This window comes from Haplochromis burtoni, unplaced genomic scaffold, assembly GCF_018398535.1.
Source record: "Haplochromis burtoni strain Fernald_Lab_line unplaced genomic scaffold, NCSU_Asbu1 Contig_6, whole genome shotgun sequence".
Classification (NCBI taxonomy): domain Eukaryota; kingdom Metazoa; phylum Chordata; class Actinopteri; order Cichliformes; family Cichlidae; genus Haplochromis; species Haplochromis burtoni.
The window spans coordinates 708,458-725,494 of NW_024582367.1; the positions used below are offsets into that span (position 1 = coordinate 708,458).

The 17,037-nt window shown below is 42.4% G+C and overlaps 2 protein-coding genes across 3 annotated transcripts in view; both read right to left on the bottom strand.

Moving 5' to 3' along the window:
- Positions 1-3,554, bottom strand: part of trim16 (tripartite motif containing 16) — a 10,258-nt gene extending 6,704 nt beyond the window's left edge. Inside the window, exons 1-2 of the mRNA XM_005913808.3 lie at positions 3,409-3,554; positions 1,360-2,174 (exon numbers count right to left, since the gene is read on the bottom strand). Of these exons, the coding sequence (XP_005913870.1) occupies positions 1,360-2,055 (696 nt within the window). The 5' untranslated portion in view covers positions 2,056-2,174; positions 3,409-3,554. The remainder of the gene's footprint in view (positions 1-1,359; positions 2,175-3,408) is intronic.
- A 1,550-nt stretch (positions 3,555-5,104) lies between these two features.
- Positions 5,105-14,836, bottom strand: fads6 (fatty acid desaturase 6). 2 transcript variants are annotated; one of them, XM_005913806.3, is made up of 7 exons: positions 14,606-14,836; positions 14,167-14,494; positions 11,110-11,276; positions 9,209-9,389; positions 8,846-9,033; positions 6,751-6,930; positions 5,105-6,559 (listed from the first exon to the last, which is right to left on the bottom strand). In XM_005913806.3, the coding sequence occupies exons 2-7, from the start codon at positions 14,417-14,419 to the stop codon at positions 6,410-6,412; spliced, it is 1,119 nt and encodes a 372-aa protein (XP_005913868.1). In that variant the 5' UTR covers positions 14,420-14,494; positions 14,606-14,836; the 3' UTR covers positions 5,105-6,409. The 2 variants fall into 2 exon arrangements, with proteins under 2 accessions (XP_005913868.1, XP_014191627.1); XM_014336141.2 differs by lacking the exon at positions 14,606-14,836 and having other exon boundaries at positions 14,167-14,583.
- Between the last annotated feature and the right edge of the window lie 2,201 nt (positions 14,837-17,037).

Consider the following 17,037-nt stretch of genomic DNA (forward strand, 5'->3'; position numbering starts at 1 on the left):
TGTGTGTGTGTGTGTGTGTGTGCGTGTGTGTGTGTGTGTGCGTGTGTGTGTGTGTGATGACCTCCATGTTCTTTCGTTCAAAACTAAATACAGTGGAACCCCGGCTTACGAAGACCCCATTTAACGAAAAATTCAAGTTACAAAGGCACTTAACGGCAATATTTCTGCCCGTGGTAAGGCAAAATGCCCGAGTAACGAAATAGATAAAATAGAAAATTAAAAAAAAAATTAAATTAAATTCCATAATGTTATGTACATGTACACGTACGTACATATGCATGCATACGCATGCTTTCTTCAACCTCCGCCACCTCCTCCTCCACCAAGAACTTCGTCTTCAGCCAGCATCGCCTCACTCAAAAGGCGATGGAAAAAGGTGCTTCGAATTTTTGACTTACGAAAGACCCTCTGGAACAAATTAAATGCGTAAGTCGGGGTTCCACTGTACCTAAAAATCACATTTTGCAGGTCAGCAAATAAAGAACATTTGATCAGCGGTGGTGGGATTTCTGCCTACGCTCCTCCCACCAGTGTTTTCTCTGCAGTTCTAACAAAGAAGTCAAAGGTTTTGTAACGAGAGCGCTCTTCAAATAACTGGTTTTGACTTCAGGTCTGTGCAGGAATCTAAGCTGGAATGTTTGATGGCAGTCACAAAGAGAGATGGGCTTCAGATTTAACTGCAAAGCCAAACGTGAGCAGATGACCTCCAGAGTGGACGCTGAAGTACTGTTAACTGGATGAAGCATTTAGAGGAACATTTGAGCTGTGCTGCTCCGACCTGCTGACTTAGACACTTTAGATTTAGTCTCCTCTTTAGTGCAGGGAAGCAATAATCTCCGATGTGATTTAAAGGATTATTTATGAGCTCAAATTCCTAATTAATGACACAACTGCTGTCACAGTCTTATTCCTTTGATAGTTAATCTTTTATTTACTCAACACTTTACTCGCCATCCACGCGACCTTTGCCACACATTCCGCAACGCTAAATATGAGATAAGAAATCCTGACATTAAATTCCTAGAATGGACTCATTTTAATTAATAGCGTCTCTCTTTGACAGTTTAGTTTAAACAAAACTCAGGTATTTATTAAAAATAAAAATAAATGCTGAAAATATGAGTGTTTAATTGCCTCATTCTATCTCCAAAAAGAAAGTGTCTCAGTTCAGAGTCCCCTAAAGCAATGAAAGCAGCTGATTCTCACATGCTGACATTAAAAGATTTAAGGCAGCAGGAACTCTTAAGGAGACCCAAAATAAAACTGAATATTTTCAGTTGGGAATTCAGCCTGAAAATTCATATCAGATGTGTTGAGGTCATTCAAAGGAATGTGCACACATTACAGGGAAACACTTGCCTCGATCTGATTACGAGCGTCCACCACAGACACGGTGTTGTGCCCCTTGTGGTCCTCGTTCACGCAGTCCTGGCAGATACAGCAGGAGTCAGTGGAGCAGAACAGGTCCAGGGGCCACTTGTGGCTCTCGCAGGTCCGCCTCTCGATGTCCCTGAGCGGGTCCACGAGCCGATGGTTTTGAAATTTTGGATTTTCCAGGTGAGGCCTGAGATGGGCCTCGCAGTACGACACCAAGCAGGTGAGGCAGGACTTGAGGGCCCTGCGGGGGCTTTCAATGCAAGAGTCACATACCACATCGTCGGGGCCCAAAGGTTCCTCCTTATCCTGGTCCTCTTTTGGTCCTTCTTCTGTCTGTGGTTCTGCTTCCTTTTTGTCCTCTTCAGGCTTCTTGGGGTCCTCGGACTGATTCAGGTCTTTTTGGATCTCGGTCTCCTCCGCTGTCGGTGACTCTTGACTCTGTTCCTCACTGTTTTTATTTACATGAGCGTCAGCTGTTCCATTCTGTTTGGGACTGCCAGGCTTGACGGGACACTGTGGACATCCTTTACTTTTGTCTCCGAGACAGGAACCGCATACGGAGTGACCACAAGCTGCCGGCTCCCCCTCGCTCAGTTTACCTGAGCAGACATGACACAGGTTCTGCTGCTGCTGCTGTTTGGGGAGAGGAGCTACTTCTACAGCTGCTGTATCTGCCATGTCTTCAGCTCTTCTTTGAGCGCCTGGCGTCACTTCCACTCTTTAAAGCTGTGTGGAAATAACTGGCTCAGCCACTTCTGTCAGCCAGCAGTATCTGATCGCAGTAGAGAAAGCCACACCTAGATGATGTGAGAGACGGTCAGGACTCATAGTTTCAGTCAGAACTCAACCCGCCCCTTCAGCACTCACATGCAAACAGATACACACCCACCTCCACGTCTTTAACACTGAAAGAGGGAGGAGGTGCAGGGTGGAGTCCACAATGCAAACCAGGAACAGAGGTGTAGGATTGCATTCTCCCACATGCGCTATGTTTGAATATGCACTGAAACTTACAAGTTCTGCTACCAGTAAGCAACAACTGACCTATCTACTATCTTTATAGACACACTGATGAGGCCACTCACTGCTTTCCCGCCCTGCTCCAACACTATTAAATTGAAAACTGGTCTGGATAAAACAGAGGTGATCACTGCTGCAGCCTTTTGCTTACTCACCCTCTTCCTCTTTCACTTTTCTGCAGATAAGCAAGAGGAAAAAGCAAATGCTGATAGGATCAGGTTTCAGCAGCGCCAAAAGCAGACGCTGCCACCCAGTGTCCATAATAATGCTTGGCAGGTACTGCTAATGTTGGTATCAATCCAATACCATGTACCCAGTAAATACAGGGCCGGTATAGCTGATACTGATACTTCTGACCTATAAACTTATGAGATGCACATCAGTGAATTCTGAACCCATTTTAATGAGCATTAAATCTCTGTGCTGAATGTAAACGTGCCAGTCCTAAAGCAGTTTGGGTCAGCTTGTGTTGTTTAAATGTGCTTATTGTGCTGTAAATAAAGTAGACATGACAGGTTCAAGATATTGTTCCCAGCGTGAGTGTGAGGTATCATTTTTTTTAATTAAAAAGTAATTATTATTTAACACAATGGATGATGGAAACACAGCACTGATCCCATCTCGACAGTATCGATATCAATATCAGCGCAGGTAACGATTATAGTGATACTTTTGATCAATCCGCCGGTCAGGGAATAGCAAGTTACGAAGTGAAGAGCAACAGACTGTAGAGGAAGTTCCACAAACAGTCACAAACTGTTAGATTTGTTCCTTCTATCGAGAATAAATGTTGCTAAACTGCAGTTTCCTAAAGTTTGTGATGCCTGTTCCTGTTTTTCACACAGGTTCGTAGACATGCGCACATGTAACCACATGTCCGGGCTTTGTCCGGGTTAAACAAACACCACCTGATCATAGTTCAAGGTAAAGGTGTAGGTGGTGTTTGAAAGCACCTTAGCTGTAACAGCAGTAGCCTTCGTGTCTGACGCTTTTTAAAGTCTTAAGATTTACCTTCAGTTAGGTTTATCGTTCCCAGGCTGAGGGGAGGTGACGGGATTCTCTTCTTACCGGGGGTTTTCTCCTTGGTAACCGATCAACAGGTGAGACAGCACCGCCTATGAAGCACACTTGATTGGATGACCAATCAAGTGCGTCGTCACTCCCGGACGATCCCTCAGGTCTTAGACTACGATCCAAATATATATATATATATATATATGTGTGTGTGTGTGTGTGTGTGTGTGTGTGTGTGTGTGTGTGTGTGTGTAGTAATTTCTATGAATCTTTTTTTTTTACATTGTTTATTAATTGTAGTTGTATTGATTGTGTATTTTGGTTTCATGTGAATGTATGTTCTAACTTTGTGTATTGTGAATGTAAGGCAAACAAGGGACAATAGGTGGAAATTCGCAATAGCTATAAACCTATGTGCAGTGCATCAGCCTCATGTTTCATATTTGGACTATGTTGAACTGCACTGTCCCTTTTAAATAAAGAATTATTATTATAACCCATCAGATTCTCCTGTGTCTCAGTGACAGTGCTGTGATATTAACATGATATTTATCGAAAAGCCTGTCTAGGAAAACAGTTTGGCATTCACAATTGTTTTTAATTAAATGAAATGGCATGTAAAGAAAACAAAAATACTGAAAGGAAAGGTCATATTTTAGTATGATATATCTCATCTTAAATGATTTTATCTTGCATCTAAAACGATTTCTATCATTGCTGGATGTCTAATTTTTATGACCGTATCCCACAGATGCTGAAGAATCTGTGTCCTCTTGTTTGTCTCATTGTCTCTGTACACAGTGACGAGTTCCTGCACACAGTGACGAGTTCCTGCCTCAAGGGCCAATCAGAGTGAGAGGCACTTGCTCATCAGCATCCTGCATCATTTAAACATCGGCTCTTCACATCATGGTGTGACAGGTTTGCCACCTGGTACTAACACGATGGAACAGCATCCCCACACTCTGACTTGGAGAATGCATGGATTTTGAGGTGGCCTTTAAGAAGCAGCTACAAACTCATCTTTGTATATTTGCTTTTGAGTAACCTCTGAAATCTGGATATTTTAAGATCCCTTTTACCAGCTCGGTATCTACCTAAAAAAAAGCACTCTATAGTCGCTCGGGGAAGCCTCAGCTACGATAAATAAGCCTTTTAACAGGGCTGTATTATTACAGCTGTGTGCCCTCTTTCTCCTTTCTTTTTCCTTCTTCAACAGATAATGTTTTATTTATTGCACTAATGGATTTCTGTTGTTCTGTGTACTCATGTATCAGCTTCTCTTCTGAGGGGCAGCACTCTGGGATGTCCCACATCTCTGTTAGCAGTCATAAAGTTCCGGGCATTCCCGAACGCTGCTTTGAATAAAATCCTTTTCAGTTACCTGCAAATGCTTACCTTATAATCAGAGCTCAGAGATAAAACATGTTCCAGAGTATCTCTGAATAAATGCACATTTTTAAAGAGTTTACTAAAACTGAATATTGGGCTGGCTGATTGCTTCTGCTACACTTTAAGTGTCTCAAACAGTTGCTTAAGGTATTCTCTGTGTCAGAGTATGAAACAAAGCCTTTATTCGTCTATTTTTAAGTCACATTTTCACCCCATTTACAGCCCAAGTGTTAAACAGGAGAGCGACAGCAGGGGTGACAGGCAGCTCATTCGTTTACAGGAATAAAAAGCAATAGCATGATTTTTATTTCAGTAACTTCATGTTAGAATTTATTATGTGAAACACACGCGCACACACACACACACACACACACACACACACAATTACATCCCTGACCTCAAGTCCAGGAGCTACAGATGCTTTTTTAAAAAAAAAAACAAAAACAAAAATAATCATTGTCATTACTTCTGCCATCGGTCAGTGGATGAGATCAGAGGCCTGCCTCATGATGCAGATTATTATGAATGAATTCCTCCCCTGGCTAAGTTAGCTTATCAAGTTCAGATTTCCCTGCAGTGTCGGGTCAAGTGCTCTGTGAGCAAAACTTTACGGGTTTAAGCACCATTTCTGAACAGCCTGGGTTGAATTCACTGATGTCCTGTAGGTAAAAAGAAACTTATTCAACAGTTTCTGCTGAACGCTCTTTACAGATTTGACAAAAAGTCTTGATTTATTTGTCCGAGGCCACTGCACCCAAATGCAACGTAATTACACCTGTCTCCTTTACACCTAATAGAAGTGTACCAGTGAAAGTACTAAGAGATATGAGATGCTTGCAGTAATCTGTCAATGATTTTGTTCTGACTCTGTCATCCTGTTGCACACAAAGACATTTCCCACAGTATCAGACCACACCTCCACCCTGGGTACGTGGTCATCAGTTTTTTGTGGTTTTATTAAACTGGTTGTATTTTCATGACTTTTTTTTGCTTCTGCTCCCCTTGGGGTCTCTTTTACAGCAAGGAGCTGCACACTTGGTTAAATAGCCTAAACATTAGAGTAAATGTGGTGCAGATTAAACCTCAGTTTAAACATTTTATGTTATTTCTTGTCACATCTTTTTTTAAAAACACAAATGGTCGTCACCCCTCCATTGATGTTCCCAAAAGTAGTATTGTCCTCTATTCTACTTTTGGAAACATTCTTATTTTGGGGTTATTTCTAGCCAAAGTGCTCGGGTTGTCTCAGATTTTCAAAGCAGGACTCTACAATTTCTTCACACAATGCTCACTTTGTTGTATTTATTCATGAGGCAGGCCCCAGGTCAGCTGCACAGCTTTGTTTAATTCAGCTCCCAGTGTCTACAGTCAGGTCAGTGTTTGATTCTTCTTTGTGTTAAATGAGCTCTAAAGGTGTAGGATATTCATTCAGTTGATATGATCGTTAAGACGTGGGGTTAATTTCCTAAGATTAGAAACTGCGCATCGATTCAGGACCTATTCCGTGTGTTAGAGGTTCAAACTGCGGCAGCAGAAATACTTGTGCTTTTGAGCGGCTGAGGTCATTAGTCCGAACAGGTTTTTTCTTCTGCTCGCCCTCCCTCTGTCACTGCACCCCCACCAGCTCTGTGATGGGTGGGGCAAACACCATCAGTTCCTGGTATTTGTGGAAGAACAGGTGCAGGCGGGACGAGTAGGTGTCCTCCTGATATGGCAGCTGCTTTTCAGTCAGGTATTTGGACACAACAGGTTTCACCTGCACAAGAGGAACAAAGTAACCATAGTGGGAAATACGTAAATACATTTAGCAATTTAATAATTATCCAAAGTTCTGTGATGGTGACTTTTTAAACTGTGTGCTCTCGTTTTGTTTGTGCCCTTTGCTCTGCAGAAGAATCCAACAGTTCTGCAACAAGCAGGTAAATATATTCATCTGTGATGTCCCACCTTTAAACACATGTTGTCTGACAGAAAGGGGAAGAGATGGTGCTCCACGTGACAGTTGATTAGTGCGTGTCCAAAGATCCGGTCCAGCAGAGGGTTTCGCGGCAGGTTCAGGACTCCGTGAGTCATCTGGTGAATCCTCTTTGGTCGACGAGTTGGAGAAAACATCGGCAGACCGATATGCTGCAATTAGAAACAGTTTGTCATCACAAGTTATGTGGCCTATTGTACTCTTGCCAGCCATGTTAATAGGTACACCTGTTTAACTACGGGTCAATCCAAAGTTCTTTTTGGTCAGTAATAAAAGACCTGGAATTGTAATTGAATTGAAATTTAGGCACGGAGACATGTCAGCTAAGAACAGGAAACTGAAGCTGCAATTCACACAAGCTTCCCAACACTGGTCTCATGAGTCTCGATTTCTGCTGCGATATTTAGGGCTCGAATTTGGTATGAACAACACAAAGCATCGATCCATGCACACCCCTACCAGCATTTCAGACTGCTGGTAGGGGTGTGATGGTTAGGGAACACTAAAAGATATTTAAATTAAGCTCAGAGTCTTTGTATTACAGCACAAAGTGTTTAGTGTAATTTCTGTGTAGTCTCAAAGATTATCGTCAGACAGAGATCATGGAGTTCAGCAGGGTGGGGGTGGGGTGGAGGTTAGTGTTGGACGTCAGCCAGCAAAACCCCAGGAGAGCTGGGAGGACAGATTTTTGATCCGAACCCCCCAGCAAGAACAAACACTTTCCACTGGTACACTGCTGACTTCTCTTCAAGAACCTGTGTTTTCTAATCCACCTTCACACGCTTTGATCCGAACAATACACAATGACCTGCAGGCATCCATCTGGGAAAATCATGCATGAATTGTTTCTTTTTATCCCTTTAGTTCACTGCCTGCTCTGAGAACACAATGCTGCATTCAAGCTCCTCAAAAGACCCTGTTACAAAAAACACCCTTATGATCATTTCACATGAACCGAGCACATAAATCTGTGAGAAGTGACGAATACATGTGCATAAATTACTTATGTTTTCCCCAATTCAAGACCAAAGAGTATAAAGGTATGTGGTGTGGCGATTAATGGATACTGATGAGATACATGTATCTATTCATAATCATCTAAAGTTCTCTAAGATGTGGCCATTTAAAAACACTATTTTAAAAAAATAAAATAAAAAAAGCATAATTCTTGTTTTATTTTGGATCTAGTGCTTCTATCAGTTATGTTACAAATCCAGAATCTAACTGGAAGTAGTAACATCTGAAATGCCATTAACAAAACCTGGGTAACAGACGTGTGTGCTTTCTTTTTAATGACCACTAGGCAGCAATATTCGACACTAGCGAGGTTTCTCAAGCGCACATTTTTCAAGAGTTTTACTACATATTGGGCACGACAGGGCCACCGTTTGTGTGGCAGCAGTTCCTGGAGGCTGGTTGTTGCTGGATGAAGTGGTATTGCTGGTATTCCAGTGGTGGCAAATCTTGAAAAAGTAAAAGCTGCACCTCAGCCAACCGTTTCAAAAGGCACAACTTTTACTTTGAAGGAAAACCTGCATTTTTAGGTTGTTCTCACAGTTTAGCTACTGCACAGAGATTACTGGCAGAGTGTCACTTCAATTCAAATGATCAGCACAGCAATATGCTGTGAAAGCAGTCACAAGGGCATTCTTGACACCCAGATGAGGAATACACTTTTTTCCTGCAGGGGGAAATCGCTTAGACATTTTCTTGATGAGATTATGGTCCCAGTCAGCCACTTTGAGTCATTTTTACTGATCTTGATATTCAGAAGGAGGATCATTAAAAGCTTGGCGCTTATTTTAATATCTGTCATCTTACTGCTCTCTAAATGTTCAAAGACATGAAAATTTTATATAAAACTAGTTGGAAACTAATTGGACACCAACATAATCCAATTAAAACTACATACATCAGAGCTTCACAGCTCTCTGAATATTTTAGCTACAAAATGACATCATTTTGAGCTGAATATGAAATACAAGACGTCACAAACAAAATTCACTGTAACTGTGTCTTATAGGTGTCAGCAGGCTGAATTCTCAGCTACAGATACCGTGTTCTCACCTGGAAGATGTTGACGTGGATATACGGCACGGAGAACATCGCCCTGCACACGAGCATACACAGCAATGCTCCATAAGGCGACGTGAACCCGGAGACATTGATGAGCAGCCAGTACTGTGAATACAGGCCCAGGGTTACCATCAGGATGGTCCTAAGGATGTGGGCCAAAGATTGTCCTTTGAGCTGAGCTGCAAAACCATGAGAGTGTGCATGAGAGTAAACTCGCACTGCAGTGACACAGACAAGTAAGACAGAGACTCGAGGAGGATCACAAGGTTTAAAAAGTGTCTCAACTTTATGCTGAGTTTCACATTTAACCTTGAAGCAAACACGGCTCGTCTTTGGTCCTCTGGCACCTCTTACCGAGCGCAACAAGCGGAGTGATGATCGGCACGGCCAGGGGGGCTATGAACAGGTAGATGATGCGAGGTAGGAAGGGCACCTTCCACACGCTGGAGTCACCCAGTCCAATGACATTAGTGTGAGCGTGATGCATCTTAATGTGGCCCTGAATCCCGGCTCGTGCCGAGAATGAGCCACAGATCTGAGGGGATGAAGAACAAGTGGAGGTGTTCAATAAACCAGCAATGATGGAGCACATGAAACAGTCAATGAACATTATCAAGCTCCGCTAACAGCTGGAAAGGGCAATGGTCAGAAGAGATTTGGATATTCTTAGCAATTAATAATCAACCAAAGGTCATTAAAGCTTCTTAATCATATCACTTATAATGCGCATTGCTTCATTCACTCTTGCAGACATTGCTGTTTATAGCAGGTTGTAACCTTTGGGGTTGAAGGAATAAACATGCTTTGTGTGCCTAACACAGGAGGTCCAAGACATTTGTGCTCCAATATTGTTAAGAAAAATTGGAATATTTTGTCAGTCTGTTACTTATTTAATTACACCTGTGGTGTTTCCTGCGATCAGTGATGGCTAACCCACTAAATCCTAAATAAAACAAGGTCTGTGTCCATGTGGAGATGAAGAGTGCACTGAAATACACACCAGACGGGGAGGATATTGGCGGGACACTGCTGCATAGGCACTCAGAGGCTGAAACAACGCGCTGCAAAGATTAGTGAACTATTTATGTTCAATGTTTTTAAAATGTGTAAAGAAAACCATTTGCGTTTTTTAATGAATTTCACAGAGGCTCTTCAGAAAGAACAGCATATACATGAAGGTTTTGGCAGCTCTGGTGAAATCAGAGCGCTTCTATCAGCTCAGTGTGTATATCGTTACATTCATCCAGCCATAAAAGTCCTGGAAAAACAGAGTCATGAAATCCTAATCTGATGAAACTGTGAACAAATCACCAAATGAGCAGGGTGTGATTCAGAGCTGTATCCATTTAAAATGATGCAACTATTTACTGTTACATAGTTTCTTGGAATAATACAACCACTTAGAAATTAAGTGGTGATGTTTTCTTCTCATTTCTAGCTCTACATACAGTAAGAGAAATTATCATTTGATCTACTTCTGAATTTCACTTATCAAGAGATGAAGAGTCTCTAATATTTATGGTAGTTTCATGTTTAATAGAGAGGCAGACAAGATTGTAGAGCTGGACAAGGGTGGAATGGCCGACAAGACCATCAGCAAGAAGCTTGGTGAGGAGGTAACAGTTGCTGCTCATGGGGTGAGGATGATCATGAGAAATGTGTTGGATCAGGTGGAAACATTATGCTTTAGGGCTGTTTTTCTGCTAAGGGTACAGAGGGATCTGCAGAAGGAGCTGAAGCTTCAAGATGACAGGCGGCAGCCAAGAGGGATTCACACAGTTTCATTTAGCCCACATCAGTGGGCTAAAATCCCTCCTGAGATGTGCACAAACCTGGTGACCAGCATCAACAAAGGTGTCTTCACCAAGTACTAAGTCATGTTTTGCTCTGAGATCAAATACTTGCGTCGTTCGATGACATGCAAATCAATTAAAAACATGTTTTTATGGATCTTTGGTTGTTGTCAATTCATTATTTCCCACAACTGTATTTGTTCTTAGATTCTACTAGAGTAGATTTGCATGATTCACAATTTAAAATAATCCATTATCTTATACTGGGAGCCTGGTGCAGTACAAGACAGCAGCTGTAGCTTCATATTCATGATAATGACCCTCAGCGGGGAAAAAACAAATGTCCCAAAATGTCCAACTGCTGCTCTAAGCACACAGCTACAGAGCTGCGTGTGAGAATACAGAAGCTTTGCCTGCAGGTACTTAATGACAGCCTTTCAAGTCTATTTCTGCACATCTCACCTCGATGAAAAAGACGGCCCAGAACCTTCCCCAGGCCTGCGACTCGCTCAGCGCCCCGTGGCTCGCCAGATGTGTCCCCTTGACGGTGATGACAGCGTGAGCCACGCCCATCAGCAGGACGCCCGCAGAAAACCCCAGAAGCCTCGAGGAGCCCAGCAGCAGGAAGGCTGCAAGACAGAACGCAGGGAATAAAGATGCTACAGATCCTAAAGATGCTGACTCTTTACCCTTACACTGGCAGCAGGACACACACTGCATTACTGCTGCATTGACTGTATACATCTACTGTTATCGCTCACACACATTCTTTCAGCCTTTGATAGCAGACAGCTGAGGCTCAGTGCCAATAAGTGTTTGCAGTGAGCAAACATTCTCATAGCCACCATGAACAGGAAGACATCAGACGACTATTTAAAGATTTACTTTTGTGTTTTCATTGTTGAATAAAGCAGGACAGGTAACCAATAATAAATTGTGATTCTAAAATTTTCCTTGCTGCCTGTTACGGTTCAGCATGACTGGTTTGGGTTTCATTATTCTCAGGTGGGGTTGACGGCCTGGCTTTGTTGGGTTTTTCCACCCTGGGGCAGAGCCTCTGGGTGTGAGTCACTGCTGCACCTGTTTGCAGTGAAGTCATCAGGAGTATATCAAGGACAGGCGGTGTCACAGCACCATCTCTGTCTGCGTAGTGACATTCAGGCTGCCTTTGTAAAAAGCTGTGTTTTGTGGTTCACTTGGAAACTTCATCCGAACCCTGTTTGTCTACCTTTTTGCACCAGCTCAGCAATCAGAGGAACTGCTTACCAGGACTCCACCTGCCTGCCTGCTCTCCACCTATTCCCCCACTTGCTGATCCAGCTCCCTCAGAGTCGAATCACTAAAACATAAATTTGATACCTGCCTGTTAGATTACATTCTAATTTATACCTTCTTTGCTGGTAGAGCACCCGAGACCCTTTTTAAATAGAATCTGCTCACTATTCCCTGCTCTGTCAAGGCTCAAGTGATGAGTCACATGATCAGAGTAAACCTTTGCAAGAACTGGAAATGAAAAGCAATCAGAATAAATGCTTACATTTACCATGAGTCAAACTATGTAATGTGAAGCCAGCATGATGGGCAGGAAGCTCAGGTGAAAGGATGACAGTCTGGAGGTGGACACTGTTACCACACTGGCTTCCTTCCACTGTCACTGTGTACTGTTTACTATAGTTTAGTGTCTGCATACAGTAGAAGCAGGCTGATGATGAACATGAGACGAAGCTTTAAATCCACTAATCAAAGTCAGTTCTGTTTTTGTCACAAATGTTAACAGCATGGATGGATTACATCTAATTAGACACATGAGACATTGTAGCTGCTGATACTTCTCTGGCTGCCTTTGACAGCAGAGTTTAGGTGACACATTCCCTTTTTAACCCAGTAAAACTGCTAATATGACGCGCCTCCTATTTCAAAGCAGCCTATTTCGAGGTGATAAGTCACGAGCTTGGTGCTACACAGTGACAGAAAACCCGTCCGCCTCATTCTGCAACTACATCTACTTCTGAATCATTTCGACATGTGAATTATACTGGCAATGATTTATATTTTAGGTAAAACTCACAAAAAAGCAGCAAAGACCTGCTGCTGCTGCTGCAGAACTAATCCGTGGTAATTACTGCTACGTCTACGAGTCTGGAATCAAGCCTGAACCTTAAAGCTGTCAGATCCAATGATCAAGTGACGTGAGTCACAATAGACAGCAGTCCAAAATGAGGTCAGTAGTAGCTGACCACCAGTGACCCACATAAAATGAGACTCCATGAATGTGCAAAGCCAGACTGAGGGGTGACGGTGAGAAAACGCTACGCTGTGTATTTCTGGAAAATAAAAAAATAACTAATGAGACAGTTTTAGTTGTAAATATTGAGTCATCATGATATCACTGTGACTTTTGTGATTTACGTCTTTTTGCTGCTATTTTATGACCAGTCTTTTCAAAACTATGACTTTCAAACAGACAAAATTAAGCAAAACACCTGAACTTTACTATTATGATGGCGCACTGTTCTCACAATCATTTCCCACTATTATTAAAATTTATCTCGTCTGTTTTTTCCTTCTTTATGTCAAAATATGACAGATGAATTTTTAGGTAAAGCTTCAAAAACTTTATCCGGTGTTTATCGCAGACTTGAAAGCAGGAAGACTGCAAAACACCAGATTTGGTCCTCAGAGCCAGCATTGTTTAGGGAAGTTGTCAAAAAAAAGTTAACCAAGTGAAACACAAGCAGCAACGTCCAGGACTAAAATGTTAAAGCAACACAGAAGTGTCCCCAAAACTGCAGTACCTGTAATGTCCACTTGAGGCCGGCTCCACAAACGCCCCACAGTTAAAATGTCCAACATGTTTACAGGCTGATCTATAAAAAAGTTACGTGTTTTTGTTAAAACTAAGTTTGTAGCAGGCCTACATCCCCGTACAGGTGAATGTAGCTGCTAGCTGTCTGCTAGGCTCCACCCCCTCTCATTAAAGTCAAAAAATCGAACCTGTAAGCTACTTTCTTTGTTCTGTTGGTTCCTTTTGGAGCATTTTCAGTACAATTACTATACACGGCTAATGTTACGCCTTGCATTGTCAGAGAGCAAGCCATAAGAGAAAGTCAAAAATTCTTCCCTTGAGGTTGGGTGAGCAAACTTATAGTATTTTAATTGTGTGTTAAAATACTATCTCTGTATCTCTGTCTGTGTGAGCGCACTTTGCTAACCAGGTAAAATGAAAACTTAGCACTTCTGCTCTCTAAAACAAACAAACAAATTCCAGCATAGCTAAACTTGCCCAATTTGAGGGTTTAATGTGAAACTTTACAAACCAGTCGGTGACATCACAGCTGCTATGGCCATCTTTTATTTACTAAGTTTGCAGTAAGAGAGGCCTCCCAGGCTTTGAGCTTCTGGTTGAGTCGATTACAGAAACACAAACTGACACAAATAATTGTCTCTTAAATGATAAAACCCTCCAAAACAATAACTCATCTATGCAGGTGCAATCACATCTATGACGTTGTGCCTCACCAGGTGGCAGACAGAGGAACGCTGCTGCCAGGATACTGCAATCGACCCCCCTCCTCTCCCACCAGCTGCTCTCCTTCACCACCTTCTGAACCAGCTTCGTCAGCTCCATCATGAGAGACTCCTCCACCTCTTCAGCTCCTGCGCCTCCATTCTTAATCTTTGGGTCCCCTCTCGTCTTGATTAACATCTCTTCATCACCTCTTCCTCCTCCTCTTTCCCTCTCATCCCTCCGCTCATCTTGTACGCTCTGCATCCTGATCACTGGCCTAGAGTAAAGTCACCATGCAGGTTGTGTCCTCCTGTGAGCGGCTGCTGATAAACCCTGCAGCTTGAGCACACAGTACACAGGTCAAAGTTAGCATTTCAACAGTGTGTATTGTCAGAGAAGCCCAGCCCCCTTCCTGCTGCTTCAAGAGCATTGCGGACCCTCCTTTCCTACCTCCTCCTCCTCATTCCTTTCTTCTTGTTCCACCCCGTCAGCTGACTCCTTGGGCAGTCCAGCAGCAGAGGAATTTCTTGTCCCACTGCCCAAAGATGTAAGGTTGGCCTGCGATGGGATGGATCCAAAAATCCTCCTCACACGCACAGCAACTCAAAACTGCTGCGGCTGCTTACCTCACAGTCAACTCTTGCTCATCTCTGGTTTCTCATATATTCTGCATGTTGCTCACCCCCTGCTCTGTTCCTCTCTCTCTTTGTGTTAGCTCCTTTCCCTCCTCCCCTCCCATCCCCGTAACCTTGGCAAATGTCCTGGGAAAGCAGAGTGAGAAAGGAGGGCTGATTAACACGGGCCGTTCAGTTGTTTCTCCACAGCAGAGAGGGGGCGAATGTTCAGAATGAAAAGGAGAAGATGCTGATGTGCGAGAATTTCTTTGGCTAGTTTAAGTGTTGGTAAAGGTGAGAGTAGTCAGTAGTGAGTTATATACATATATCTGGTGTCAGCGCCTCTTTGTCCTCTGGAGAGAGGCCACAGTTCTCAGCTTGAAGCCACGCTGACTGCAGTGTGCTCTTTAAAAGATACAGAGTGAGTAATTTTTAAGAGAGAGGAACAGAAGAGCACCAGGCCGCCTGACAGCTTCACACACATCCTCCCACAGCCTTGGCTTGTTGGTTTTACTCAAGCACTTATCAGAGTCAGGCTTTTTATCCATTAACACCAGAGAAGGACACATTTTTAAAGGTCCACATCCAAAGGACTGTCTAGGGATGCAAAATATTGCATTTTTCTGGCTTAAGAGAAACAAAAGAGCCACAGTTTCAAAGAAGAGAGACAAACTAGGAGAAGAATCCCACGTATATTCTATTCTATACAGGCGCTGTGGAGAGCATCCTCACACAGAACATGACATCGTGGTTTGGGAACAGCTGTGTGAAGGACCAAAAAGCTCTCCAGAGAGTGATCCGTACAGCAGAACGCTGCTGCAGGATTGCTCTCCCCCCGCTTCAGGACACCTACACCAGGAGATGCCGGACTAGAGCAGCGCAGATACTGAAGGACCCGTCCCATCCTGGCAACAAACTGTTCCAACTTCTGCAATCTGGTAGAAGGTTCCGCATCTTCCGGGCAAGGACAGAGAGACTCAAGAGGAGCTTCTATCCCCAAGCCATCCGTGCCCTAAACACACACACCCGCCCTCTCACATCATCTATAATTGACTGAGACAGGACTCTTCCAGACACTAAACCAAGGCACAATGTACATTTCAATTCCTTTAATTTTAAATATGTTTATATTGTCTATCCTGTAAAATAGTCAGATGTCTATTCATATTAATGTACAGAATTCACCTGCTTGCTGCTACTACTGCACATTCACCCAATGTGTATATGTAGTAGTGTGTGTGTGTGTGTGTGTGTGTTTATGTGTGTGTGAGTGTGTGTGTGTGTGTATATATTTATATAAGTATATATAGTATATATATATTATAATATATATATTATATATATATATATAATGTTCTTCCTCTACCCCTCTGATGAACCTTGAACCTATAGACAGAAAACACCCACAAAAAGGTGAAAAACAGCAACCAAGCAGCAAAAAACAACTAAAAATACACAGAAACGAACTGCAAAGAGATGAGAGGTAGTTACAAAAGATACAAACACAAAGAGATAATAAAACAAACTAAGAAATCTAGAAAGTGAGAAAATGAACATAGAGGAAAGAAATAAAACTGCAGAGACAGTAAGGTAGTCTCTGCGGTTTTAACAATTAGACACTGTGTAGGTACAAAAGGCAGATAAACAGGGAAATAAAACAACCATAGAGATGTTTTAAAAAAACAGCTACACAAACCCAGAATAAAACTACATGGAGATGCCAACATCCATTGAGAGACTAAAACAAGGAGATAAAATATCTTCAAAAAGAGTCATAACAACTACAAACAGATGCTATAGAGGTTAAACAACAGTCAAACGGCCTTTATAGAGACAGAAAACAACTGAATTAGTAGAAAACAATAATAATGTACCGCAAAACAGTCCCAAGAGACCAAAATGACACGAATGGTATACAAAACAATCACAAAGAGATAAATCGGATACAAATTGATGCGTCATTTTCATATGGACTAAACCACTCATCCAAACAGAAAACAATACGCAAAAATCTAAAAAGCAACAAAATCCCCACATCGAGACAGAATGACTACAGAGTGCAAGAAATGGCCACAAGATGCTGAAAAATAACAACAAAGGGACCGTTAACAGTGACAAAAGCTGTAGACAGACAAAGTGGCTCCAAACAGGAGGATTCATGTAATAACCTTCACATAAGTGACCACAAAGAGACAAAAAAAAATCATAAAGTGGCAAAACCAGCTACGGTGAGACAGAAGAAAAAACTATGAAGAGATGTCAACCAGA

Bases quoted from the DNA above. Each gene is read 5' to 3' on its own strand.
- fads6 (XM_005913806.3), bottom strand. From the start codon at position 14,419: ATGCAGAGCGTACAAGATGAGCGGAGGGATGAGAGGGAAAGAGGAGGA. The intron at 11,277-14,166 runs GTGAGGCACAAC...TCTGTCTTGCAG, and splicing joins GTTCCTCTGTCTGCCACCTG to CCTTCCTGCTGCTGGGCTCC. The intron at 9,034-9,208 runs GTAAGAGGTGCC...ATGGTTTTGCAG, and splicing joins CACTCCGCTTGTTGCGCTCG to CTCAGCTCAAAGGACAATCT.